We start from the raw sequence: 27,726 nt of genomic DNA, 5'->3' as shown, positions 1-27,726 counted from the left end.
TTCGGACCCTGCTTCAGTTTTTTGTCGGTTTTAAACATATGCTTTTGTCAGGGGTAGATCCATGTGAGCCAACATTGTCATCCTAACCCATTTTCTGGCTTTCCTTTAATGCATTAAACCAGCGGTTCTCAACTAGTGGGCCATAAGTACAGTTGAGGTGGGCCACAGACCAATTTAAAAAAGCTGAATTTAGTTTCACTTGTGTCACTATATTTAATTTTACAGAATTAATGACTTGGGGAGGATTCAAAAAGGAATGTAAATGTATTGTTCAGCCGCAAATATTCACGGTTGAATAAATAACTTGTTTTGAAATAGGTTCTGCTGTGTTTTGTTCTAAACCTATTTTGCAGTTTTTTTTTCATAAAAAAATTGTTAGGCCACAGAATTTTTTTGCTACGTAAATGGGCCACGAAAGAAAAAAGGTTGAGAACCACTGCGTTAAAACTAAGATTCTAGTTGCATAGTAGTGTTCTACATCGAAATATATTCTCAGGCTTCCGTATAGAATTTTGTTTCATGCGTGCCCCTCATTTTTATGAATTAGTTTTAGCCCAGAGGCGTCATGTGTCTCATCGCACCCTCAAAAATGAAAATTTGGCAATTTAAAAAATATAGAGGCTTTTTTGCTTTTGCGCGAATCGATAATATATTTGTAATGGGGCTTTTGCATTAAAAGGAACAGCTTTCCAATTTAAACTTAGATAAAAGTATACACGGCGTAACTGTGACGCCACGTTTTAACGTAACTTTGTGATGTAATCTCTCAAAATTCTGGACCCGCCTCTGGTTTTTGATGTGTTTTAGTATTGCACAACAAGCCCTGGTTAGTTTCGTGGACACTTTCTAAATTTTTTTTAGACACGTTCGTCAGTGTAACATGAGAATGTATATAATTGTCTGTTCTGGCCGCATTCAGTAAAAGAAAATTAGAAAGCCGAGAAAAAAGTTAACTACTACCTTATTATCATGGGTGTTATCAAATTAGGCAATTCTTTTTTTAATAAGAAGAAATCATTTTTTAACGATTAGAAAAATAAAAAAGACTGAGAGCGGTGATCGTTCTTCCAAGTTGCAAGAGTATTTTTTTCATGGCGCCAAATTTAAATATCTGTTTTTTAAACAAGCTTTTTTGGATTTCATTTGTTCGGGGATTGCTGAAACTGATCAAAAATACTTTTTCTGTATAACTTTTATTTCAAGATCTGTAGTAACTTTCCTGCCTTACCTTCAGATTTAGAAATACGTGTTTGTGAATAAAATAAATTTAGTGGAATGTTGTGTATCGTATTTTGACTATAGTTTTCAGGAAGCTAGTTAATATAAGTCTATATAGATAGAGAAGGTTATTTTGAGGCGAGAAATGTTTTGCTACCCTAGACACAAATTATAATATTTTACCGCCAACCTCAGTCAAGACTAAATACTGTTGATAATAGTGACTGTGATGTTAGACAGAGCTCTTAACTCATATAATTCCCAGGTAAATAATCACTTTGCAACAGTCAGTGAGCTTAAAAATGCTCGATGGTTTCAATCGAATAAGTAACCACATGGGTTTGTGCGAATAAATAGTATTGCAAAGCAGTTTTGTAATGACTTAAGTCAATGACTTGTGCACTTAAGTCACTGTTTTCAAAAGACTTGACTTGCAGACAGGCAGCTAAAAGCGGTCAATAAAAACACATTTTTCTATCGGCCACATTTGACAAAGCCACTTTTAAATTGTCCATGTGAACAAGTTAATTGTGTTGTGTGACCACAGCAAACCAGTTTGTTTTGAACCTCATAAGTGCTTGGTGCTAATTGATTTTTTATTGTTATACTAATCAACGTTAGATAATGGCTTTTTTGTTATTTGTGGGCCTATATAAAAATGCACTTAGTGTTTCGGATTTTTCTGGCATTGTTTCGCTTTGGATCACAACCTTAATATGGAAACCCTGAAAATAGTAAGCTTTGTTACAAAGCGCTGGCATTGCTGCTATTTAGCAAAAACTGCACAAAACCACGACAAATAAGTCTAAAGTTGAACCAGAGTGGACACCTGTAGAAGTTTTACATGCGCAGGTCGTTAAAAAAACAGTGTGAAAAAAGCCAATCTGTTAATGCTGTTTTTTAGTCTGCATTTTCATGGCACATTTTGCCAAGAAGTGTGGGATCATGTTGTATCGTTTCTGAGGTTCGGAATCCTTTAAGAATCAAACCTTTTTTCGAAAATCAAGTTTTGAATTTACTTTTTCAGGTGTATACAAATAACTTGAAAAAAAAATGTACGTGCCAGCACATAATGCCGATTGGGTTATAGCGAATAAAGAAAGGCAGTATTGCGAATTTTAATGCTAAAAGGCTTCTGACCAATTTCAAAAGCAGAACTGAAAGAGCTGAAAAAGGTTGTTCATGAGGCGGTTTGCTAGCTCGTATAGTTCCGTCAATTACGACTTAAATCGTTGCAAATCGCTGGCATTGCTGTAATTGATGTTTCAACCAGTTCAACTTGTATGTTCAACCTAACCTGTACAAGTTTGTTTTGCACAGGCCGTTGAAACAACGAGTGTGAAAAAGCTAGTCTGTAGTCTGTTTGCTTGCTCGTAAAGTTCCGTCAATTACGACTTAAATTATGTGGTGATACAAACACGTGTATTCCGTGTAAGCAAATACATTGTAGCCTTGTCGAGAGAAGACTTTAGTGAGGCGTTTCCCAGCGTAAGAAACTTCCCACGCTGTTTGAAATGCTATTTGTACCAGCAATACCGTTTGCCCTAACCAGAAATTACATGTTTCAGTTGTAAGAAGCTTTGTGACGTGTAATAGGTTACTTACGTAGTTACTGTAAGAGTGTACAATGTACATATTTTTGTGTCATTTGCTCAGCAATTCGACGCCGCTAATAACTACTCATAGGTAACTTAAGATCATTAAGTTATTCAGTACGTCAGTTATAAAGTATAGAATGTAAAAAGTCATACTAATAAAAGCTTTTTAGGTACGTAGGAGATGTAAAGACTCAAAATTGCAAATGATAAACTAAACATAAACAGTCCTCTGAACAACATTCGTCCAACGCGCTATAATGCTAAATACAAAAAGCGTTGCAGATTTATTTTAGACCGTAGACTTGGACCTGAATGGAGAGACAGAGCTTAATGGCGTCAAATAGCCTCTTAACTTTACGCAAAAAGGTTCATATTCAAAACGCTCAATCAGATATTTCCAGGCACAGTTGAAAAAGGTCGCAAGGCTCAGACAGGAAAAACAAAGCGGTCAACAACTTATTGTTGTTCCACTTGGCTTGGCTTGGCTTTCCAAACGCGTAGACAAGCTCCATGATATTGGTGCTGGCAGATCCAACTATATTAGCTGCTAAGGCTATAGGCCAGTGTTTCTTAACCTTTTGAACTTGGGGGCGCACCTAGAAACGTATGCCAAACGTGGCGGCGAACCTTACCAGTAAAACGAGCGTGAAATTTCTGAGGTGTACCGATATTTCTCCTAAATTGCCTGCATTTTTTTATTACATGGGTTTAAAATTGCATTTCTTTAAAGGGACTTACAGCCTTTGGGACTAAAAACGTTATGTTGTCCATTAAAGTCTTATTCCGATTAATTTAGGACTTATTTCGACATGTTTTTCCTTTCGCTCGCGGCGCACCTAGCAGCCTTCCATGGCGCACCGGTTGAGAAACGCTGCTATAGGCTTAGGCCAGTGGTTCCCAAACTGTGGGCAATGGCCCAGTAGTGGGCCACGAGACCATTTTCAGTGGGCCATGAAGCTATTTTAAAAATATTGCAACTATGTAATTTAATGCTTACCCTAAAACTACCAATTAAAAAGTTGCGCCAACTTACATCCAAAACGTATTTTATCACGTAATACGTTAACGCCTCGATCAGCAGGTATAGCCTTGCTTATGTTCTTTTCTCTACGCAATTAACACGGCGGTGCACTTTTGAAATCCAGTCTGTTGAAAAGATGTTCAATTTCATTTAAAACTAAAAAAAGGATTATTCAGTTACTGTTAGATTAAAGTTCGCTTTAAATATTAGCCAGGGCGATAAGTCTTGTTACGAAAATTGGCTAAATATCGTACAAGAAAAGGTTTACGACACATGGTGGGCCGCGAAATGTTTTATGAACCAAATTTGGGCCATCGAAAAAATAATTTGGGAACCACTTACTTAGGCCCTGGAAAAAATCGACCCTACAGTAAATAATTTCAATTTTTGAACGTGTGTTTGACAATATGCAGAAACGCTTCAATTTGTGTCAGCAAGTTAACGGCGCACACTTTCTACAGTTATTTTAACGTAAGGATCTGTGATTTGCAGTAAATAATATGTTCCCGGGAGAGTTTTTTTCTTTATTATTCTGTATGAGTTTACTTCACTGTTTCTTTTGGAACATGTATGTATTTTTATTAGTTTTTGCAGCGTGGTGCAAAATTAGCCCCTTCTCTAGTAAACAGCCTTAGGCCTACAGTAGGCTACCCTTAATCCGGCCCTGACCATAGATAGAGATTTCTACTTAAAAATATACATTTATATTAGAAAATGTAGCGTCTTTAGACGGTGTTAACCTCATAGAGTTTTCTATTTAAAATAAATGATGTTTAGCGGTCATTTGCTTGCGGTTTAGTTTGGTAATTTACCGCCTCAGCGTAGCTAGCCTACACTTAACTCCTATTTAACAGCAGAACACGCATTTAAAAAGAATTTTGAACAGAAAATGTTACACCGTTGTATTTTTACAATGCTATTAAGTTGATATATATTTCGTAAAAGTTGATGAGACAATGTTACACACCCTATACAATCAGCAAGGCTTACCGAAATCAGTAACCTAATCTGGATTGTAGTGACGCAAGGCCAGGCTAGAAAAACAACGAACTCACAACATTAATTTTGTTCGTGCTTGTCTATCAGTCAATTAGAAAAAAACATGTAATTGTTTACAAATTAATGAATTAATTCAATACTTATGGGGAAATGTTAATGCTTTGTGTATATGCCGAACGGTAGGTCTGGTAGGGTATGCTATGTATTAATCAAGGTCTTGCGTTTATTATATTTTTAAAAATATTGCGAATGCATTGTTATACGTTTGGACTTTGAAGCATAATGATTGGTGGTTGTAGTAAGACGTAATAAGAAAATCAAATCCCATACAGAAGTAGTTTAAAAATAATAACTATACTTCTGTATGGTCTTTTATACTCAGTGCGAGGGAAGGTTTCGCGTCAACAGGGATTTTCTCGTCAGCGGTTTTGTTATTACACTGTGCAGATGTGCTTGGCTTCTGCGGTCCAGAGATAAGTTCGACAGTTAACAACTTTTTGTCGACCCGTCGAGACTAAAGAAACGGTGATCTTGGTTATGTGAACAGGCCTGTGTTTAATTCTAGATGCTTTGTAATTCTATTTACCTTTCCCTATGTGTATTTTTACGTGCAAACTTTTTCCTTTTCTTTGTATCTGTTAAGTGTATTTTCTGCAGTCCTTTGTTTATGTCGAAGAAGAAACACAATCACGTCTTTTCGCTTTGTCAGTATTTTCAAAAGCCTGTTCCTGCTTCGAAATCCCTGGGTTGCTTTTTGCGCTTTAAAGGGCTACAAAATATTTATGAAGTAACTATTTTATTAGTAGCCAAACATGGTCGACGCTGTAGGTGCGATAAACGAAGTCATTAAAAGATGTCAAGACATTGGACTTGGGGTAAGTTAAGGTTGGTTTACAGTAGACGCGTTTGCGTCTGGCTTTAGCGTCTGGCGTCGTCCAGTTCACACACAACGCGTCGCCAGCGTTAACGGTAAATTTTCTCGCTTCTAACAGAAAGCGTCAAAGTTGAAATTGATTAACTTTCCGTAACCGGAAGCCTTTTTAAAAACGTTTTACGTTAACGCCAGACGCGTCTAGTGTGAACCAACCTTAATACATTCTCCTATAGAATATTATAACACTAGTTTGATTTAGCTAAATGTTAATTGTAAATGATCATGTATCATGTATTTGTCCTTTTCTTTTAGGCCTTAGGGTTTTATGAATGGCCGATTGGACATACAACAAACTAAAAGCAGGCTGGGCCTACGACCCGTGACCTCTTTAACTGGGCACGAGGACTCATATTTCTTGGCTATTTCAACTAAATAAAGCAAATTTTTCAATTAGTATAACATGTAGTTGTAGCAACATACCCCATCCTAGAAATAAAAAAATACCCACTAGGAATAACAAAGTAGAAAATAATTAGAAACCAAAAGACATGTTTGTTAAGATCAGGGAGTCGAACTGAACTCGAACTTTATGAATCGGTTTTGGACGAATTTTATTCCAAACGGGACAGAACCGAATATTTTGAAAGAACCTGAACCGAAGCCGAACCTGTCAAACTGGTGGTTCACTCCAGCATGACGTCATAACTTCTATTTTACAGAGTCAAGTTATCACATGTTCGAAATTATATGCCAAAAAAGGAATAAATTTTCTTAACCAAAATGTTGCTTTTTTAGTTTTTAGTTTTGAATAACAGGCTTAAGGTTTTTAGTACGTTACAAACCTTAGATTAAATACGACTAGCAATTCAATTATCTACATTTATTGACCCACATTTGTAGGTTTAACGCAACCATTCTATCCGAACCAGAACTTTATAAACCGGTTTTGAAAATAAATGCTGAACTGGAACTTTTAAATTTCCGAAACGGAACCGTATTACGAACAATTTTTAAACCCCAACCTGAACCGGAAAAGTCAAACGGTTCGACTTCCTGGTTAAAACATAGAAATATTTTATACATATGAAAGCATCATCTGTAAATGTCAGGGATTCTCAAACTTTTTTTTTATACCGCGAACCCCTAAAATTTATTTTGGCTTCGCGTGGACCACGGTAGGCAAGAAAAATTTAAAAAAGGACGTCATAAATTGACATCACAATACAAATAGACTTCTTAAATCTGCTGATTTTGGTACAAAAAATGTGAAAATAAAAAGGAGTCTAAATACTTTAAGTACAAAACCGTTTGATTTTTAGTTAAACTGTTTTCTTAAAAAGATTGATTACTTCCTAAATATACACTAATATTTCAATAGGCCTACATGAACCCATAATACTAGTTTACGGACCCCCAAGGTCCATAGAACCCAGTTAACCCCTGGTATATGTAAAAAGCGCAGAAAAAAACTTTTTCGCAGCCAAGCAGATCCTGCGGTTTATCAGAAGAGGTTCAAATCAACGGGGCGCAAATTCATGATCAGCGAGGGACCGGAGAGGAGGTTAACATAACGACCGACACCTTAATCATAGGAGACATTCACCAGCATTACTACAACAGCCGAGTGGTAGGACCTGACAGCGTAACTAAGCCAGGTATTGAAGTCTAATGTGGCATACATATGCTGTTGCTACCTCATACTACAAATATAAGTTCTTCTGGTATATTTGTTAAGCCTACTTTTCGGCTTACTATCCAGAAAGCCGTCATCAGGGAATGACACGCACGGCCAACAAGACAAGACGCAAAGTAAAATGACACAAAAAGAAAGAAAAAATGACTTTGCGTCTTGTTGGCGGTGTGTGTCATTATAGATTATATAATATTGTCATTTGATTTTTGTCACTCATATACAATATTGTCATCTGATAATTTCCACAATTGTATTACCCCGATGATTACCCTATGTTCGGAACTCCGGGCCAATAAATGTCTAATAGCGCTCAGCAGAGTTATAATGACTTAAGTTATAACCTTAACTTAAGTGCACTTAAGTCACAGTTTTCCAATGATTTGACTTGTTAAGTCTTTTCGGCAAAATGAATTGACTTGACTTGAGTCTTTTGGACAAACGACTTGACTTAACTTAAGTCATGTTGTGAAATATCTTGAGATTAAATTAAGTGTTTTTCATTAAAATTTATCTCAAGTTTTGCACATTAAGCACTTTTATTGCCGTATACTGCATTTGAGTTAGTTTTTTTAGTTGAATTGTTGTTCAATTTGGACGATTTTAATAGTTTTAACAGTTTACTTTTATGTCAATGATATGACTTGAAACTAACTTGCTCACATAATTGCTGGAATGGGAATTGACTTGGGCAACAAATGACTTGAACTAGGACTTGACTTGTTACTTGTACTTAAGTTATCTTTCAACCGACTTGACTGGGACTTAAATGGTTTCAAAATGACTTATTTACCACGCTGGCGCTCGCTTACTTTTCATATATAACAAAATGCAATACAACAGGTAGCCAAAGGCAAAGGTACAAAATAAACTTTGCTTTCAGATGTTGGCATGATCGTTGAGTTTCAAGGCTGCTGTGACACCGAGCTACAATCCTTCTCGAAATATTCGGTCGTCCAGGAAAGTTTTCAGCAGCAAATGATGGACACGAGTTCGGCTCAAGCCCTTGGAGAATTTCTTCTGCATGTGAACAAACCGCTTGAGATGCTGGTTCTTCACGACTGTAGATTGGCTGGCGAGGGAGCCCGGCTAATCTGTCAGTCGATCGACAAACTTTCACATAAGGTAAAGGTCAGAAAAATAAAAAATAGTACTGCTTCTTTACCTTTTTTAGTTTTTTTCACGCCTAGCACCTTTCATTCACCCTTGTCTTATGATATGATAAAACTATATCGTTTATATATAACAGCACGAAACGACTTAGGTTGTTTCGATTTTTGTTAAGATCAACTCAAGCTAAGTTTTGCCTTTGCAAATCTACAATTTCTCGAGCCCAGAAATATAAAGCTACAAAAGCACAAAACACAGTCACAAACTTCCGTACTTATACACTCAGTGCAAACCAACTTCACTATTACAATTAGCAAAAAAAACTAAAAACAACAGCTCAGTAGTCAATTTACTGCAGAGCAATCACCCATTTCTAACGGTTCACCCGTATTCACCCCTTTTGGTTGGTTCACCCCTCCTAGATTTTATTCACCCCGGGGTGAATCATACACCTGACTAAGAAAGTGAAACATTAACTTGTTTAAGAAATTTACGAAAAAACTCGAGATCAGGGCTGCGGAGTTCAACTCGCGACTCGAAGGAGTCGGTATGTTTGGCTGCAGTCGGGTTCGGGACTCGAATACACATCGTAAAACTGCCCGAGTCCATGTAAATTGGTGAAATACAGGCTGTAGAGTCTGAGCCGGACTTGGGACTCGAAATCGCACAATTTTATGAAAAAATGCGAATTAACAACATTTTACTTAAACCTAAGAGTCAAATCACATCAATTTTCTTAATGTAATAAGTCAAATTAAGGCATTTAGCCCAAAAGACTTAAGTTCTGTCAATTCATTTGAAAACCATGACTAAAGTCATTACAACACTGATCTACTGTACACATTAATTAACGTGTGTCATTGTATTCCTTACTCCTCAGGTAAAGCGGCTTCATTTAAGCAATAACTCGATTGGAAATGTCGGCGTCCAATATTTGTCGGCCATTGTCGACAAGATCGAAGCCTTGGAGTTATTCCAGTGTGACATCACAGACATCAGTCCACTTACAGCAGCCGTGGAGCAAAAAAAGTGCAAGGTAAAATGTTGTTTAAGGTATGCTGAAGTATGAGTAACCACGCAAATTGTTCTTACTTTGTTTATAGGATAATTAAATTAAACAGATCTTGGTTGAATTTCTACGTAGACTGCACAAACCCAGCCAACAGGGCTACAGCACTATAGCAAGCTCAGAAGGCTGCAGCCGTATTATTTCGCAAGGCTGGGCGTCTAAACCAGGGGTGTTCAACATAAGGCACGCGACCTAATAAAAAATGGCACGCAAGCCCCCCAAAAATACAGCCCATTGTCCTAAAATACTTAATTTGTTATACAGCCAGTTGTCATTGTTTATTCACAATACAAAACAATCCCGGCAATTACGACAACAAACAATTACTTCTGATGTTATAACATTATACTGTTTTTATTTTTTGTATCAAAACCCTTTAATATTAGAAAAAAATAGTTGCTGAACTTCGCCACGGGATGAAGTTATAAGATAAAATTGGCACGTCGGCCTGTTTGAGTTGGTCATCCCAGCTCTAAACCTTGCATAAATGAGGCTAGACCCAAGACCGTTATAGAAATCACTGTATTGGTGATGCTATAAGCCAGGGATGTCCAACCTTTTAGCAGAATGGGCCGCAAAGCCTCTCAAATTGAAGGGGTGACGTCATATGTTACGTCATATCGTGACGTAATAAAACAACTTTACTTATAAATAGCCGCTCTTCGAGAGAGAACTCATAGGTAAATATGCAAGTAATCTCGACCTTGTTTATTATTTTTATTATGGCGAAGCGCGAAAATTTGAATTTTTCAGGTTTTGGCCGATACATTTCCTTAAAACTTGGATGGATGTTGAAGTGTTTGATGGATGTTGAAATGCGACATTAAACTCGATTATGGTCTCAGAAAAAACATAAGATTAGGCCTACATCAAATACTGCGTGTTCTACACGTTTTTGTGATAGTCAAACAATTGCTTTTAATAAAGCCTATTGAAAGTGACAATAAGTGGTGGGCCGTACGTAAATATCAGGCGGGCCGCAGGTTGGACATCCCTGCTATAAACCCAAATACTTTTTCATATCCTTGCTAAATATTTACAACTATCCTAGAACAAATAGAAAACGAAGCAACACACTATAGGTCAATAATCAATCTAAAACTAAATCAAGGCTAAGAGCTAAAAAGTATTCTTGCTAAGACGCCATACAGAAGTAGGTAGCATTTTGAACGTTTCGAATAACTCTTTATTCATTTTCAACATTTTTTTTTCATGTTGAAAATGAATAAAGACTTATTCGAAACGTTCAAGATGCTACTTACTTCTGTATGAGCTTTGATATTCTTATTACGTCTTACTACAACCTGCAACCATTAATCTCCAAAATATTCATGTTAAAATTACCAACAAAACTCAAACTTTAAATTAGTTGTTACTACTTCAAAGTAGTAACTTGTTTTAACGCGGATCCCTGGCCTGAAATTTATTTTGTCTCGCGTGGACCAAAGTGAATATGACACTTTTTTTTAAGGATGACGTCATAAATCATAAATTGCTTTCAACACTAAAGTAGACATAAGAAACCTGCTGTTTTAGGTCCAACAAATGTGAAACTAAAATAGAGTTCAAATACACTTGAGAAGAAGGCTAAATCGTTGCATTTAATTAAACTATCTTCTTGTAAAAAAAGTATACAATTTTTTCAGACTATACACGGAAATTTCTATTAGACCTTAATGGAACCCTTAAAACTAGTCCAAAGTTCACGTATGTATTCCCATTTTTTAAGAACCACTGGTATAGGAAGATAAATTCATATTTTGTTTTGATAAATAACCAAATTTTGTAAGAAAATGTCGAATGAAAAAACTCTTTTTTTAACCCAAGTCATTTGTCCAAAAGACTTAAGTCAAGTCAAGTCATTTGCCCAAAAGACTTAAGTCAAGTCAAATCATTTTAAAACAGTGTTGTAATTGACTTAAGTCATTACAACACTGGCAATATAATGTCTCACTTTTTTTCTTTTTTTTGTTATTTTTTATTATTAACTCACTTGATTAACTTTGCCTTTGGAATGACATAACATGTACCTGATCGTATGGCCATCTTATTTACCGCAGTAAAATGCGGGTAAGTTTGTGACACTCCAGGCCTCAATTTGTTTTTCCTGTTGCAGCTGAAGAGGCTCGAGCTCGGGGGAAACCCCATCGGGGATCTTGGGGCCGAGCAGCTGTCCAAAGTCATTCATAATCTGGAGGAGCTCAACTGGCTAGGATTGTATGGTTGTCGCATCACGAATGTCGCAAAACTGAGCGAGGCAATTGAACAAAATCGGAGAAAGGTAGGTTGACAAAAGAACTCAAAACGAAAAATACTTCAGTTAACCCAAAATGTATTTTTAGTGAAGTCCAATTTATGTCGCTTGATAATGAATTGCAAAATAAAAAAGGTTAAGTAGATCGACATCATCTTGATTAAGACGTTTCGATACGAGCTTGTATCATCTTCAGTTAATGTGGAATAGCTCGTATCGAAACGTCTTAATCAAGATGCTGTCAATCTACTCGACCTTTTTGGATTTGCAATTCATTATCAAGCTAAAGTATAGATCCGTGCATAGTGTACCCTATTTATGTCGTTTTACAATATTTTATTTTTATTTTTTCATCAAATTTCTTGGATCTAAGTCGTGTTATTTAAAATATAAATGGATATCGAGCCAGGTGATTTAGAAATAATTTAAGACAAGTTAAGTCGTTTGCAAAACAACTTAAGTTGCATTGCAGAAAATTGTTAAATAGGTAAGAATTATATATTTGTAGAACAAATCAGAACTTCTGTTGTGTGACATAACCCGAAGTTGTGTAATGTACCACTGGTCGAACCCAATAACTTATATCGTATCCCACACTGTAACGAAGAGGGCTCAATAAAATCAAAATACAATTATAAGGGCCGAATGTTTTTTTCTGGAGATATCTTGTTTTCGCCGCTATTCTTTTTTGCCTTGCTTTAGAATGTTTCAGACCGATTTTTGTCCGGAGCTTTATAAAAAAAGTATTCATTTTAGAATTTTCAAATTTCTAGACATGGCTTAGAGACGTCATCGTTTTAGCTTTTCAGCTATCTACTCCTATCTAGTTGTGCTTTAGATAGAATACTTCGATCTTGGTTGGAACCCTATCGGCGACACAGGCGTCCATTCACTCGGCGCCTTCCAACACATCGGCTTACTGAGGCTGCACGGATGCGAGATATCCGAAGGTGGAAAGAACGTGATCAGGGCGAAGCTAAAGCAGCTTGGACTTCCCGTAAGTTTTTTTGCAGTTCGGCATTTAAACGTACAATATGAACGCTACATGGGCATAAAAGAAATATACACTGCTGCCAGGCATAGTAGTACTAATCAAAAACAGCTCCTCTGGTAATTGTAATTGTTAACCAACGTTTCGGCAACCTTTTCAAATCGCCTTCGTCAGACAATTACAATTACCAGAGAAGCTGTTCTTGATTAATATGCCCGGGTAGCGACAGTTTAGATATTACCTCTACCCTAAAAAATCGATTTGAAAAGGTTGCCGAAACGTTGGTTAACAATTACAATTACCAGAGGAGCTGCTGTTGATTTTATTAGTACAATATGGATATGTTAACTGTTACTAACGCCAGGCGCGGTTCAAGGATTTTTGATTGGGGCATAAAATATTTTTCAGAGATTACGTCACAAGCTTACGTCAAAACGTGACGTCACATAAAAGTAATGTTTAGAACACTTCACAGTTCGTTTCGCATTTTAGACTATTTAGTTTTGTTGACATTTTTTCTCCTTTACTTATAAATTTTTCTAATTTTGGAGCATAATGGATGGGTTGTAGTAAGACGTAATAAGAATATAGGAGCCCATACAGAAGTAGGTAGCATTTTGAACATTTCGAAGAAGTCGTTATTCGTTTTCAACATCGATAAAGAGTTATTCGAAACGTTCAAAATGCTACCTACTTCTGTATGGGCTCCGATATTCTTATTACGTTTTTGCTAATTTTGTTTCCTAATTTCGATGCAAGATCTCAACAAGACATGCGCAGGATTCTTCTACAAAATTGGCACTTTGAATATTTAAACTATTTTAGGATTTTAGAAATGAATCGTATGTCCCTCACAATAGCATAACAAAAAAATACCCTTTGTTTTTCAAAGGAGACCAGAGTGGATTTTCGCCTCTGATGTTCATTTATTCTGTTGGGCCCTAAAGACTATCACTCGAAGCAGCAGACAAGCATATTTAAACCTAGCTGGAAAACTATTCTCAAGCGTCTCTAAAATTAGCATTTTGCGTCCTTTTAAATGATTGATATGTGTGCAAACGACCTGATCGCAGCAGACAACGGTGATATGCCCCTTTTTCTTTTGTGATACACTGATCCTGTTTAACGAAAGGGCGCTGGTCTACAATCCTACTACACCGTTGAAACAATTATTAATCAACGCACATTATTTGGATTAGCGTTTGGGTGTGTGTAAGGGGATCAAGTATTATAACATTTATTATGTGTGTGCCAGGTTTTTTTTTTAAGTTTGGTTTGGGTGACCGTTAAGTAGTTTTAAGAGACCGCAAGTGTTTCATTTAAATACCAAAAAGTTGGAAGTCCAAAATTTGGGAAACCGCTGGAGAACCTCAAAATACCTTAAACAAACACTGTGTGTGTGCATCTTTTATTGAATAATGATATGGTACTGTAGATCCCCTTCACTGTGAAATTAACAGAATGTAGCAAGCATGGGCGTATGGTTGTTTCTCGACTTGTTCGTCTCTGAGCCTGTGTAGCTCAATTGGTAAAGCAACGGTCCCGGTAAAGGTCGTTAGTTCGAACCTCACTGCAGGCTAGTTGTTTTTCTAGCTTGCCTTGCTTGCATCATTGATCGACAGATTCGGCGAGTTTCCAATGGCTTTTCGGTGTACTAATATTTATTATTTAATAATAATGCCTGACCAACCCAAACCCAAACGCTATAACTTGCACCCTAAGCCAAATAATAATGTGGTTTGTGGTAGGATTTTAGACCAACGCCAACGAAAGTCTTGCCGGACAAAAGTTCGACAGCAGGCTTCTCTAATTTTTGCAACCTATGCATTTTTTTTCTGTATCAAAATTCGTGCCAGCCGACAAGTTTCGACTAAAATTTTAACGTGTTCCATGTTATTTAACACGCGTGCTATCAAGCTTGGACACTGCGAATTTTATATTGTATCTTCCAAGCTATGATGTACACTGGTGCGATTTTAGCGCTTTTATAAATATTGTTACCTTATTTGGTGTAACTGCTTTTCCTTGAAATAGCTGCTACGAGCCAAGCAAAATAAAAAAAATAGCTCATAAGCAACGTAGTCAAATCTGTGAGATATAAAAGTTGCCAAAATTATGGCTTCCAAAAACTTTTTTTACCTGATTTTTTGTTTCATAATTTTTTATTTCGGTAGTTTTTTGCTGTATTTATCAGTCTGCAAAGTTTACCCAAACTACAGGCCAATGTTTCAAGTTAACTTTCCAGGAAATATTATTTCACATTAAATCTGACAATTTTATTCGATAACTTGTAAAGTTTCTCTATGGCAGCTCTAAGAAACACACAATTCCACAATTCAAGTATTAATCTCCAAAATTAAGTCACTAACCAGTGAGAGTTTTCATAAAACTTAGTTCTGACTGTAAGGCAGCTTTAAAAATCTCTACAATTCCAGTATTCATCTAAATCTCCAAATTTGAGTCGATAACTTAAAAGTTTGTCTATAATTAAGTTCTGACTGTAAGGCTTCAAGAAGCATAACTCTACAATTCAAATATTACTCTCAAAAATGTATTCAATAATCTGTTAAAAGTTTTCCTAAATGTTAGTTCCCCCCCAAAAAACAACCACAATTCGAGTATTTGTATTAACGATATCATCGCTTATGTGTGGTCACTTCCTTAAATGCTCCCCATCCTACAACCGTAATGATAAGTACGACCAGGAAAAGCACAAAGTAGATGACGTAGTCGCTTGCCAAGCCCACCTTAGACCAGAAACTTTCCACCACCAGAAGAGTGTAGGTCACATCTAGGGAACCGTTCACGAAGCAGCTGTAGTAACCCGATTTCGAGTTCTAGAGAAGGGACATTCATAATGTTCAAAGTTTAAACCAGTGGTTCGCAAACTTTTTAGGTTCGCGGCATACTAAAAAAAATTTTAACAATTTTGTGGCATACTTTTACAGAACAACAATAGAGTAATTTTACAATCGCCATTAACGCACGACAAACTATATAGGCCTAAATGTCTCAAAATTAACAATTTGTAATGGATAGGGCGTATTTAAGGCTAAAATGCTTGCGTGTATGCCTATTGGTAATACAAATACTCTCTTTTCCGAACTTACAAAAAGTTTCACGGAACACTTGGCAATCTATCGAGGCACACAGTTTGGGAATCACTGGTTTAAACCCTTAAAAATTTTTGTCATTTTTCTACATGTTAGTTTTTATAAAAAAATTATAGATTTGTGTAAACTTTAGGTTTTTTGTTTTAGATTTATAGCCGTTTTAACCAAACATTTTTAAACCCTTGAAAAATTTTGGTATTGTAAAAAATGGCGAAAATATATATTTCCGTAAATTTAAAAAAATGTTTTTTTGCTTTTATACCTGTTTTCACCAAACGGTTTAAATACCATTTTCCATTTTATTATCGACGTTAGATTCCTTATATTCCGAAGTGCAACTTAAAATATGTTAAACCAAAACCTCAACTAAAAATATAATAAAAACGTAACATATGGCAAGTAAATTGTTTTACATTAAGAAATTCCAGGGACGCCGGAGAGGAGGGGGGAGTGGTGGGGGCAAAAGTGCCCTTTTCATGAAAAATGATATATTGCTTTCACAACGTTAAATATTATGCTACGAAATCATAAAGCAGTGTTGTACACGCATTTTTATAAGAAACTTGGCTCAAGCCGAGTACTAAAAGTTTCTTAAATTTTCTATTGTTTAAAAAAAGAGAACAATAGAACAAAAGAAGGAGTAGGGCTTGAGCTACGGAAAAATGCAAAAATATTCGTAAAATGACATGGTTGACATTTGTAAAAACATTTTTTGTACGATTTTAAGCCAATCTAGAGGGCGTGGCCGCAAAATTTTTTGCGGGGGAGTACCCCCGGACCCCCCAATATTTCGCCTCGCTACGCTCGCCTGCGGTCTATGTTGCCCTTACCAAAAAATTCGCCCCCCTTGCCCTGAAATCGCTCCGGCGTCCTTGAGAAATTCTAATAAATAAATTTCATACAAAATCTAATTAATGAAAGCACTCAATTTAAACCCAAGTCATTTGACACAATGACTTAAGTCAGTAAAGTCAATTTGATCAAACGGCTTAAGTCAAGTCGTTTATAAACATTCGTATTTGTTGTTACAACATGAATTCATGTTATACCTTCAGGCTAAACTGACTCAATAGCCACTTTGTAGTTATAATTAATCCTTGGCTACTGTGTTCGCATTCGAAGAGCGAGCATCTGTATTTGTTATCTAAGGCAGTGGTTTCCAACACGTTTTTGAGGCGACCCATTTTCAAAAAAAAATTAATTTGGTATAATCCTGCCATCCAAGCAAATTTGCGTAATGTCATACGAGATTGTGTTGCAAACAAACTGCATTACAAAAGCAGTTACTTTTTCCAAAAATAATATGTTGAACAAATCTCTAATGAGATAGTTGTGCTCGCTTGCTCCCAGTGAGATTTTGAAATCGAGGCGTTATTTTGCTTGAGCATATAGGGTCACGCATGTCAGCTTTAACTTCCAGTCGGTTTCGCTGTTTAGTTTTCATTTTTTTATGTTTATGATGTCTACTTTTGTGATCTCTTTTTTTAATTGTTATTTTTTCGCCAAAGATACAATATGCCAGAAAAACAAGCGACCCAAAAAATAATCAGGCGTCTCAACTTTGGGTCGCGACCCATGCGTTGGGAACCACTGCTTTAAGGTGTTCGATTTGCGTGCGCATTAAAAAAGTCTGCTCAAGTCGTTCTGGCATATTATCTTTTACATCAATCCTGCTCGTTAACTGACCAGCTAATCCCTAACTCATTCGTTATTCGTATCCGAATTGTATTGCAAACCATAGTCATCGATTTTGCACGCCTTACTGGAGACGTGTTTTCACTGCGCTGTTGGCTATTTCATTGAAAGCGAACTACGCTGAATTCTTTAAATTACAATAAATCTATAAGCGACCTGACAGTATGCACTTTGAAATGCAACGAGAGTTTGTTCAGTTTCGATTTAGTGGAGTTCAGATAGTACGGTTGTCATGTCCCCACCTGTTGAAATAAACGCATTCGTAGCCACAAATAAACAGTGTTGCACTGAATATGTGAATAATAGAAATCACCTTGATCACCCAGATTCATTCGAATTAAGATATACTGACGATGCCTTAGTTGGCGAAATATATATATATATATATTTTAAGATCTGGTTGATGTGTCTGACCTGAATTGCTAGCTTTGCTAGATTATTTTGCTGTCACAAATAAACAGTTATTACTTATTAGTAACTATTTACCGCCAGTGGTTTAAGCCGAAGGTGATCTTGCTCATCGACGTATCCGGCGACCTCGGCCGACCTCTGACCCAGTTTTTGGGCCCTCGAGAACACTACAACACCCCCGCTGAGCTGGGGGTCGAACTGCCAGCTGACCGGCAGGGTGGGGCGGGCCCCCGGGCACCCAAGGTCAACGGGGTCAGAAGCGTTGACCTTGAACAGCTGGCGAGAAACCGGGTTCACTATTTTCGGCGGATTTCCTGAAAATAAAGTCGTTTATTTGGGATGTCCGATAATATCGGATCGGAGCCGATATTTGAAGTGGTAATATCGGTAGTCGTATTCGTCCGATACTATCGTGGTATCGGTGCCGATCCAAAACAAATAGAGGCATTTTAGAAATTCACGACCAAATACAGCGATTTCACCTTGAAAGGCAAAGTTACTAAAAAAATGTAGGCTAGCAAAAGGCATGTCCGATAATATGTAATCGGAGACGATACCTGAGGTGGTAGTATCGGTATTCGTCCGATACTAGGGTGGTATCGGTGCCGATCCGATATCAAATCAATATAACAGGTTGATTTACGATACTTGAAAGGGGAATGTACCGAAAAGATGAAGGTTAACAAAACGGATGTCCGATAATATCGGATCGGAGCCGATACCCGATGCCAAATGCTAATATCGGTTGCCGTCCGATAATCAGGTGGTATCGGTGCCGATCCGAACCAAACTGACAAGGGTTTCAAGCCATGATATGCGATCAAATGCAGTTATTTTAACCTAAAAGAAAAATCTTAAGACTGTTTATTTATTAAAACAGATAAAACATAAAATCATTTCCTAAAATCTTACAGAAATATATATATTACGCCTATAAGGCATCATCAGTTTTCTTAATTCGAATGAGATTCAAAAGTTAACGAAAGACAACGACTGCTCTTAGTAGCCTATATTGCGGTGTTTCTTAATCAGGTGAATGGTTCACCCCAGGGTGAATAAAGCTTTTGCAGGGGTGAACCAACCAAAGGGGTGAATAAGGGGGAACCGTCAGAAATGGATGATAGCTTGCGAGCAGGGCGGATATTCCGGGTGTTCAACCTGTTCAGTGAACAGGTGAGAATTTCCAAAAAGAAAATCAATTCTAAGTTTTTGTACAAGGGTGAATGGAATCTGGAGTTAGGTACTAGGGGTGAACAAAAGTAAATAAATTTAAGAAGCACTGGCCTATTGCACGAACAAAAACTTGCCTGACTTGGCCTTGACTTTAGCAAAGGGTGGTTTGGGTGGCGGACACCTGGCTTTGCAGCGTCGGACCAACATGAAGGTGGCCAGGTGGGCCAGACGGGACCGTTTGGCTGCGGGGAGAAGGGGAGACCGACAGGGCAGACGGTGGCCGACCAGGTCCTCGTGGATGGTTTCACTTGTGTAGCAGAAGCCTGAAAGTTTTCAAAAGCGGTTAATTTTATGGCGAATTTTCTGCTGTGTGGTTTTTAGAACTGTAGAATCGGTTAAAAACAACCCAAGTCTGACTCCAAACATCTGCACTTACAGCCTGTGTTTCAACCATTTACGCAACTAAATAAGTATGTTTCCCTAGTTGTTTTAAGACTATATGTTATATAATTCTCAGCAAAATGCTCTCAAGCCTGAGAAACAACCATAGCAACATTGCCAACAGGATCCTGTTTGTAAAACTAGTCTGTTATTTTTCAGCTCACAACCTCAGGTTATACCGGGCCCGTCGCTCTACCAACTGAGCTACACAGGCTCAGAGAGGAGCAAGTCGAGAAACAACCATAGCACTGTCGTCTGCTGCATCCTGTTTGTAAAACTAGCCTGTGGTGCGGTTCGAACTCACGACCTTGGTCATACCGGGCCCGTCGCTCTACCACATGATCTACACAGGCTCAGAGAGGAGCAAGTCGAGAAACAACCATAGTACCGTCGCCTGCTGCATCCTGTTTGTAAAACTAGCCTGTGGTGCGGTTCGAACTCACGACCTTGGTCATACCGGACCCGTCGCTCTACCACATGATCTACACAGGCTCAGAGAGGAGCAAGTCGAGAAACAACCATAGCACTGTCGTCTGCTGCATCCTGTTTGTAAAACTAGCCTGTGGTGCGGTTCGAACTCACGACCTTGGTCATACCGGGCCCGTCGCTCTACCACATGATCTACACAGGCTCAGAGAGGAGCAAGTCGAGAAACAACCATAGTACCGTCGCCTGCTGCAACCTGTTCGTAAAACTAGCTGTGGTGAGGTTCGAACTCACGACGTCGGCCATACCGGGTCCGTCGCTCTACCAAATGAGCTCTTTAATCCTTTTTAACATTCAACAGATGTTGCAGATGTTGAAAATGAATAAAGATTTATTCGAAACATTCAAAATGCTTCCTACTTCTGTATGGGCTTTCATATTCTTATTACGTCTTACTACAACCTCCAACCGTTATGCTCCAAAGATTTTCTAAATTATATTTAAAAAAAACATATTAAAAAAAACTTACCGTATTTTCTCTGCTCGCCTGCCAGAATCCCGCATCGATCGCAAGGTTGCCAGTCAGTGAAGTGCCATACGACCGAATCCCGGCCCATCCGGCCCTCCTGGTGGCTTGGAACCTGGCCGGCGTCCAGCAGAACCATCTCGACCAGCTGAGGATCGATCACGTTTAGGTTGAAAACCTCGAGGCGATCAACTTTCAGTTGGTCGAAGGGGCCTCCGCTGGACAGAAGAAAGAAAATTCGCGAATGCTTTATGTCACTTAATAAGAATATCAAAGCCCATATATTTGAACATAATATGTAGAATTTATACTTGAACAAGGGGAATTAAAGTTTCCAGAAATTAGATGTAGGCTGAAGTAGGGAGCATTTTGAACATGTCGAATAACTCTTTGTTCATTTTCAACATACTATGAATTTGCCAAGACTATTGTTTTATTGTGTTTTCATTTTTTACTTTAAAAAGTATCTTTTTATGAGGATTTTTCTTGATATATTTACTCAAGCAACTGTTTAAAGTAGCGATAAACTGATATATAGGTTTACCTACAGTGTTGCCGGTATTTCGCTTCTACAAATATATCGGCAGCGCTTAATTTTTGACTCATGTCTCGGTCGATGTTTTATTACGAAAACATTAAATAGTTGTTGCTCAAAAACAAACAAATTTTTTATTTGTTTTTTTGTTTACTTAACATTATGCCAAGTTAATATGCAAAATAAGAGTTGAAAAATTATAAGCAAATAATTTTTTTGGAATTACATTTTGACCATATTTTAGGTATATAAAACATCGGTGTAGGTGTCAGGTTTAGCTGGAAATGTATTATTTTTGTTGAAGTTAAAACCGTGTCATTGCGTGTGGAATATATCGTCGATTTTATGGACGCCTCGAAATTTTAATTTTAGTTTTAAAAATCCCCGTTACATAGTGAGAGGTAACCTATAAAAACAGCTTACCTTGGTACCTTGATGCGATTGCAGAAATACAAGCCAGAGTCCTCAACAGTCAACCCGCTGATTGTGAGCGAGTGCGAGTTTGAAGGGCGAGTACGCGTACTCAGTCTTTTCTAAGAGTAACACAAATGTTAGGTTAAAGAATTTTGTTTATAGAAACAAAATCTGCACATAAACAGTCCGACATGGTTGATATTTCCATATAACAAACGATTGTTAAAAGCGTATGACGTATGACGTGTAGACCTTTATCGACTTACGATTGTTGTAAACAAGTCATTTGTAGCTCAACAAAAACTTAAGTCAAGTCATTTAAAAACAGTGGCTTAAGTGAACTTAAGTCAAGTTATTTAAAAACAGTGGCTTAAGTGCACTTAAGTCAAGTTAGTTAAAAACAATGGCTTAAGTCATTACAACAATGGTTAATAACCTGGTTTGCATTATTTTTTTAGCCATCATGAATAATTTTAATCTCGTAGGGATGTCCGATAATATCGGATCGGAGCCGATACCCGATGCCAAGTGGTAGTACCGGTACTCGCCCGATATTGGATAGTATCGGTGCCGATCAGATACTAAATTCATATAGGAACTTTTAGCCACGATTTGACACCCAATGCAGTAATTGCTAAATTAAAGGGTATATTCTCAAAAAATACTCGGTTATCAACTGATGGTAAACCACCGAAAATTGAAAAAACAACAACTTAGAACGTTTTAATTTGAAACTACTGAGAATTTTGACTTACTAACTTATTTAACCTTGAACGTTTTTTTTATTTTCTTGAGCATAGGTATGACGTCATTGGTCGGATTGGATCGCGATTCTCTTTGTTTAAAATATCGGGAATCGGTATCGTATTGAAATGTCCGGTATCGGATATCACTAATGGTGACTACGGGAATAACAGCAGCCTACCTGTAAACGCAACAGTTTCTCTGTATCTCTTGAAACGTACCGGTCACCGCACGAACACAGTTCAACTCCCGTCTTACTTCCAGGACACACAACAGACCGGCCGGTCGGAACCTCGCCAAGCTAGCTTTTCAATATTTTTCAATAAATTTAAGACGTTAGAACAAGCAAGCTTATTATCCGTTTAAAAAGATGGTAAACTTTTGAAAAGAATGGTCCCTTTTTTCGGTAAAGAGCTATTTATTATTGGGAAGACAATGTAATAACGCAGGGTGTCGACGGCGTTACAAATTCTGTTTTATTGCTTGCAAATAAGCGAAACAAGTGCTTTTTGTTCGTCGAAAATACTGTTAATTTTGCAAAAGAATAGGATTTTTTATTCAAGATTGATAGATTTAAATTTTTTTCGGAACAACGGTACAGATTTTTTTTACCGTAACGCAGCCTAGGACAATATATATATAATATCACTGAAAGCGAAAACTCTAAAGTTGTTAAATGACCTTTTGTCGACAATCACCCACTTTTTTCTGAATTACTCGAACCTCGCAACTTATAGTTATCAGCTGAGTCGATTTGCGCAAAGCGAAAATCCCTTTATATCTTTAAAATTGCCAAAACGTTTTATTATACGTATATATACATATATATATATATATATATAAATGAACCAGGGGTCAATATAGATATATGTAAATATGGGCTGGGATCGCAACTTAAGTTATCTGGTGGGTGACACGGCCTGGTCCTACATTACAAAGATGTTGTGGATTCGCGCAAAGCGAAAAATGTTATTATATCGTTAAAATTTCCAAAACAATTTACAATATTATTGAGCTCGGATTAAAAAAAACTCCAAAACTTAAGCGATAACATATAAAACGATGCTTAGTATCTTCAAAATTAAAAAAAAAATCATTTTTTGTTAAATACAGCAGTGAGAGCGATGATAGGTAATTCAACCTTTAGTATATTAATAATTCCAAATATCATAAAAATAATTATTTTGTAAGATGGTTAACTCACGTTATCTGGTGGGTGACATGGTCTGGTTCTAAAACGAAGCTCCCCGCAAACGCACCGCGTCCAGTGGCCCCAGGCCCCCCAGGTGCCCCTGTAGGGGGGTCCGGCACAGGGGCAGTACCCCCACTTTCCGTCGGCGTCCACGTCATCAGTTGTTCCGCACCAGCATCGCCCTCCCCTGTGTTCGTTGGTACATTCGTTGTACTCTACACCTGCAAAATGACGAAACGGCTCAGTTCACAATTTGTTGCTTTTGAAAAGGCAAAAAAAGTATTGGAGTGCAGATTTAGATTGCCAAGGTTATTTGGCAAAATTAACAAGTTATCATAAGGCAAAATGTGGTAAATCAGTAAACGGCACTACAAAACTTAATTGCCTAAAAAGGGTTATTACATTATTTGTACTCTACACCTGCGAAATCAGTGAAAGGCTTAAGAGTAAAACTTAATTGCCTAAAAAGGGCGAATTTGGGGTCCAAATTTTATCCGCGTGCAACAACGAAATGAGTTAACGAGTAACTTTACCACAATCGCCCGATCGACTTTATCTACTGCGCATGCGCACGACAAGCAGGGGTCGCTTGGCAACCGCCAAGACGAGCCGTGCGGCCACTGCTTGTTTCCATGGTAACAGAGGTGCAGACTGGCCAGCCTTGTTCCTTGGCATTTGTTTAGCCTTATCATTAAGTAAACATACTGAAGCGAGTATTGTCTGCACTAAACATTTGCTTTCGACATGAATCGCATTATTTCAGTTGGTAAAACAAACACGATAGTCCAACTTATGCTATTTTTTGTACATCTGATACTCTCCGGCATAATTAATGTGGCATAGTTAAGTTTCAACTAATATCTGTGAGTATTCATCTGGGTTGAAAAATGGGTAACATTGATACTAGTTAACCAAAGTTATTGCTAAGTAAAGTTTAAGGCACTGTTCTTCTCCACTTCTGAAAACGTAGTATAATCTACTAGAGATCAACAAAAAAGTTGCATTGGGTGTAAGATATAAATGGCTAAAATGTGATAAACTAACACAATTTACCCAAAGTATTGTTAAATAAGCAACTTTCACAACGTCGCACTCTACTAAAAAATGTAAAAAAACTAGGACTTAACAAATAAATTGTCGGTTTTACTGACTTAAGTGTGGGTGTGAGACCCCAAAACTGCCGAACTGGTTTTAACTGTTAATATATTTCTCTGAAAACACGACGCTTTATGACACATAATTTAAAATACAAGTACTTACTTTTGTATCGAAATGGAAAGGTGCACAATTCCCCGGCCGATGTGCCCCCCTCGGCAAGTAATCGGACCCCCTTCGTTGAAAAGGCACAAGGGCAAAAACCCCAAGTTTGACCTTGGTTAAAATCAGGGGTCGTCGAGCACCTGTAAAGTTAATTCACTAAATTCTTTGAAACAATTATCAAAACGCTCGTAAATCTAACAAAAGAAAGCTTTCTACGCGAAGAGAGGTAGTTTTCAGCCTTTAATCGGCCTTTCGATAGGAAAAACTCAAAGGTAACGTATTCTATAAAAAATCAAACTGGAATGTCCGACAACTGACAATTTATTCCGATACCGATTCCCGATATTTTAGACAAAAAGTATCGCGATCCGATCCAATACTAATGACGTCATTACTATGCTAAAAATGCCATATAGATAAGATTGAAACGCTATAGGCAAGTTTTTTTCCCGTTTTAGGCCTAAACTTGTAATTTTTAAAGCATTCAAAAAGAACGAAGTCCTTCCATTTATTAGAAAAGCATTGTTAAAATTGTAATTGTAATTTGGTACCGGTACCGATACTACCCTAGTATCGGTCGTTTACCGATAATGCCACCTGGCATCGGGTATCGGCTCCGATCCGATATTATCGGACATCCCAATTTGTACTATAGCGTTGGTGAGTTTTACCCATAAATTATTTCGGTGTCAGCAGCTAACATTTAAACTTCACCGCTGCCCACTCACCAACAAGTGTGATCTTCACGGCCGGAATTAAGACACGTAAAGTGGTGTGAGACCTGCTTAGTGTCTTCCTCGGTCACTTTGAAAGGGAAATGGCAAGCAGCTCCAGCAGCATCACCCCCTGTGGTTAAGACCTGGTCGTTGCGCTTGTCTTCCAAAGAGCTATCATCGAGCTAAACACAGAGACGTTTTTATTCTGAAAAATCTACAATTGCTTAGTAAGTTTCAAATTCAGTCTTAGTAAGTTTCAAAATTCAAAAATTCGCAAAAGTAGTTTTACAAAATGTTTACATAAATAACTTTAAAATTAACTTAGATTTTGCTTTATTTAAATTTGATTTAGAAAAGCTGTAGATACAAAATGGCGTCCGAAAAAATTTAAAAATAAACAATGCGTCGATTGAAAAGCACAGGAAATATTTAAGTTCCAAACAGGAATATTTAAGCTAAATAAACACATACTTACCTGGTCATAAATTAGAAACCATTGGCGTCCAGCAATGCCAGTTTTTGCCACCAACAAATACGACCACAAAATAATGTCCAGGAATTCATCATTTTTAGGTGCCTTTTGGCTTTTTTCAAACGGGCACAACAGTTCCACATCAAAACCCTTGAAAATGTCCTTGATTTTTACCTTAGGATTAAAACCAAAGTCTTGGGCACCTTCTGATGTAATTGCAGCCTCCGATACTGCAATTAATCCAAATATAAAAGCACTCCATACCAGCAGTTGTATTTCCACCATGGTTCGTTGGTTGTATTAGAACTGAAAAGCTTTTCGATTCATTCTGGTTTGTCAATTAACAATGATTTATTGTGTCAAAATAATGGTATACGACTTCATCGAATAAATGACAAATATTAAATTATTTTTGTAGTAAAACGCTGTGCTGTAAAGATTTTTTATTCGTTTTTTTTTGGAAATGTGATTGCCTTTTCAACAGGCAGAAAAATAGCTGAAACAAAGAGGTTTATTGATTCGGGCCAAACTAATAAAACTAAGCAGTTGTTTCTGGTTATAATTTGTCAAGCTCTAGTAGCCTAAGTTGCTTATCAAAATTGCGGGCGCTAGTCTAGACTAGCCTAATCCACTTTTTACCGTAGCGAGAACGAGTGGTCAATTTTGAAATTGCAAGGAAGACGCAAAATGGGAGAACTTGACCCACCCCGAAGCCAAGGTCGCAGCCTAACCAAAATAACGCTAGCCGGGATAAAATGTGGTAGGATTCTAGACCAGCGCCAGATTGCGTCCTATGGCGTGTGCTGTAACTTTAAATCGTGTTAACGTGATGACATTTTTTAAAACACCCTACATTTGGAGTCTATTTTCTGTTTTACTATTTAATAGTAGTAGAAGTAAAATAATTTTCTTACCGGATAGCTTAAAAATTTCAGAGATTTTTGAAGTTACGTCATAATGGTACGCCTAAAATAAGTAAATTTTAGGAATTGTTCGATATAGTGCACAAATACGCAACTGAAAATATCTTAGTTTAAATAAATTTAAGAAGATGGCGGCCTGGTAAAAAGGTAGCTATTAGATTTTTGGAGTCATAACCTTTCCAGGATTGTGCGACTGCCCTTTTATATAGCAAGACGCAATATGGTAACAATTTATTTTTGACATTTTCTTTCAGACATAAAAGTTTTTCAATCTACCTTGCAGAGCTAATAACAGTTTTTTTTTTTGTTTTTTTTCTCTTTTAGAAATTATGTTTAAAATACATGTGTTTGTCCACACTCAATAAATTAAATTTGTGGACGAACCAGTTACTCTGTTAATCATTGTCTTAATAACAAACAAAAACGTTAGCCTTATTACCAACAAACAAATTAACAGAAACAGGCAAGGTTCAGACCTTTGGAAATGAACTTTCTAAGTTTTCACTTTAAAGATTTTTTATCTTTTTAGTGAACCAAAGAAAATAGTGGGTCAATTGAAGGTAAATTACATTTTTATTCTGATGAAAACAAAATAATTACAGCAACAGTTCACATTGTACATACACGCGTAATTATTTGTTCAGCACCAGGTTAAATATACAAGGTACACTTATAAATTCAAACACAGTGACAAATTTTTAAACCGAAAATATTCGGAACAAAATTAAGGTTTAGACACAATTGCATGGATATTTTACTACACAAAATACCTCAGAACAATTCGTTAAAGAAATGGAGCAGAAATATCTTGCTTGCTATTTAAAGTAGAATATACAGTGACGCACATTTTTATGATACTAA

At 37.2% G+C, this 27,726-nt stretch overlaps 1 protein-coding gene across 1 annotated transcript; it reads left to right on the top strand.

Moving 5' to 3' along the window:
* Positions 1–5,417: 5,417 nt before the first annotated feature.
* On the top strand, positions 5,418–14,798 carry LOC146134853 (ribonuclease inhibitor-like). The gene is made up of 7 exons (XM_083395684.1): positions 5,418–5,711; positions 7,191–7,365; positions 8,284–8,525; positions 9,391–9,546; positions 11,696–11,860; positions 12,672–12,830; positions 13,717–14,798. Exons 1-7 carry the CDS (start codon positions 5,649–5,651, stop codon positions 13,741–13,743), a joined length of 987 nt encoding a protein of 328 aa, XP_083251810.1. The 5' UTR covers positions 5,418–5,648; the 3' UTR covers positions 13,744–14,798.
* The last annotated feature ends 12,928 nt before the right edge of the window (positions 14,799–27,726 follow it).

Source organism: Ascidiella aspersa, chromosome 8 (assembly GCF_963924565.1).
Source record: "Ascidiella aspersa chromosome 8, kaAscAspe10.2, whole genome shotgun sequence".
Taxonomy (NCBI): Eukaryota; Metazoa; Chordata; class Ascidiacea; order Phlebobranchia; family Ascidiidae; genus Ascidiella; species Ascidiella aspersa.
Note: the sequence above shows the minus strand (reverse complement) of the source record. Positions and strands in the feature narration are given on the sequence as shown.

Coding starts and splice junctions, on each gene's coding strand:
- LOC146134853 (XM_083395684.1), top strand. CDS start 5,649: ATGGTCGACGCTGTAGGTGCGATAAACGAAGTCATTAAAAGATGTCAA. Junction 5,712..7,190: donor GTCAAGACATTGGACTTGGG/GTAAGTTAAGGT, acceptor ACTTTTTCGCAG/CCAAGCAGATCCTGCGGTTT. Junction 12,831..13,716: donor TAAAGCAGCTTGGACTTCCC/GTAAGTTTTTTT, acceptor TGTTTTTCAAAG/GAGACCAGAGTGGATTTTCG.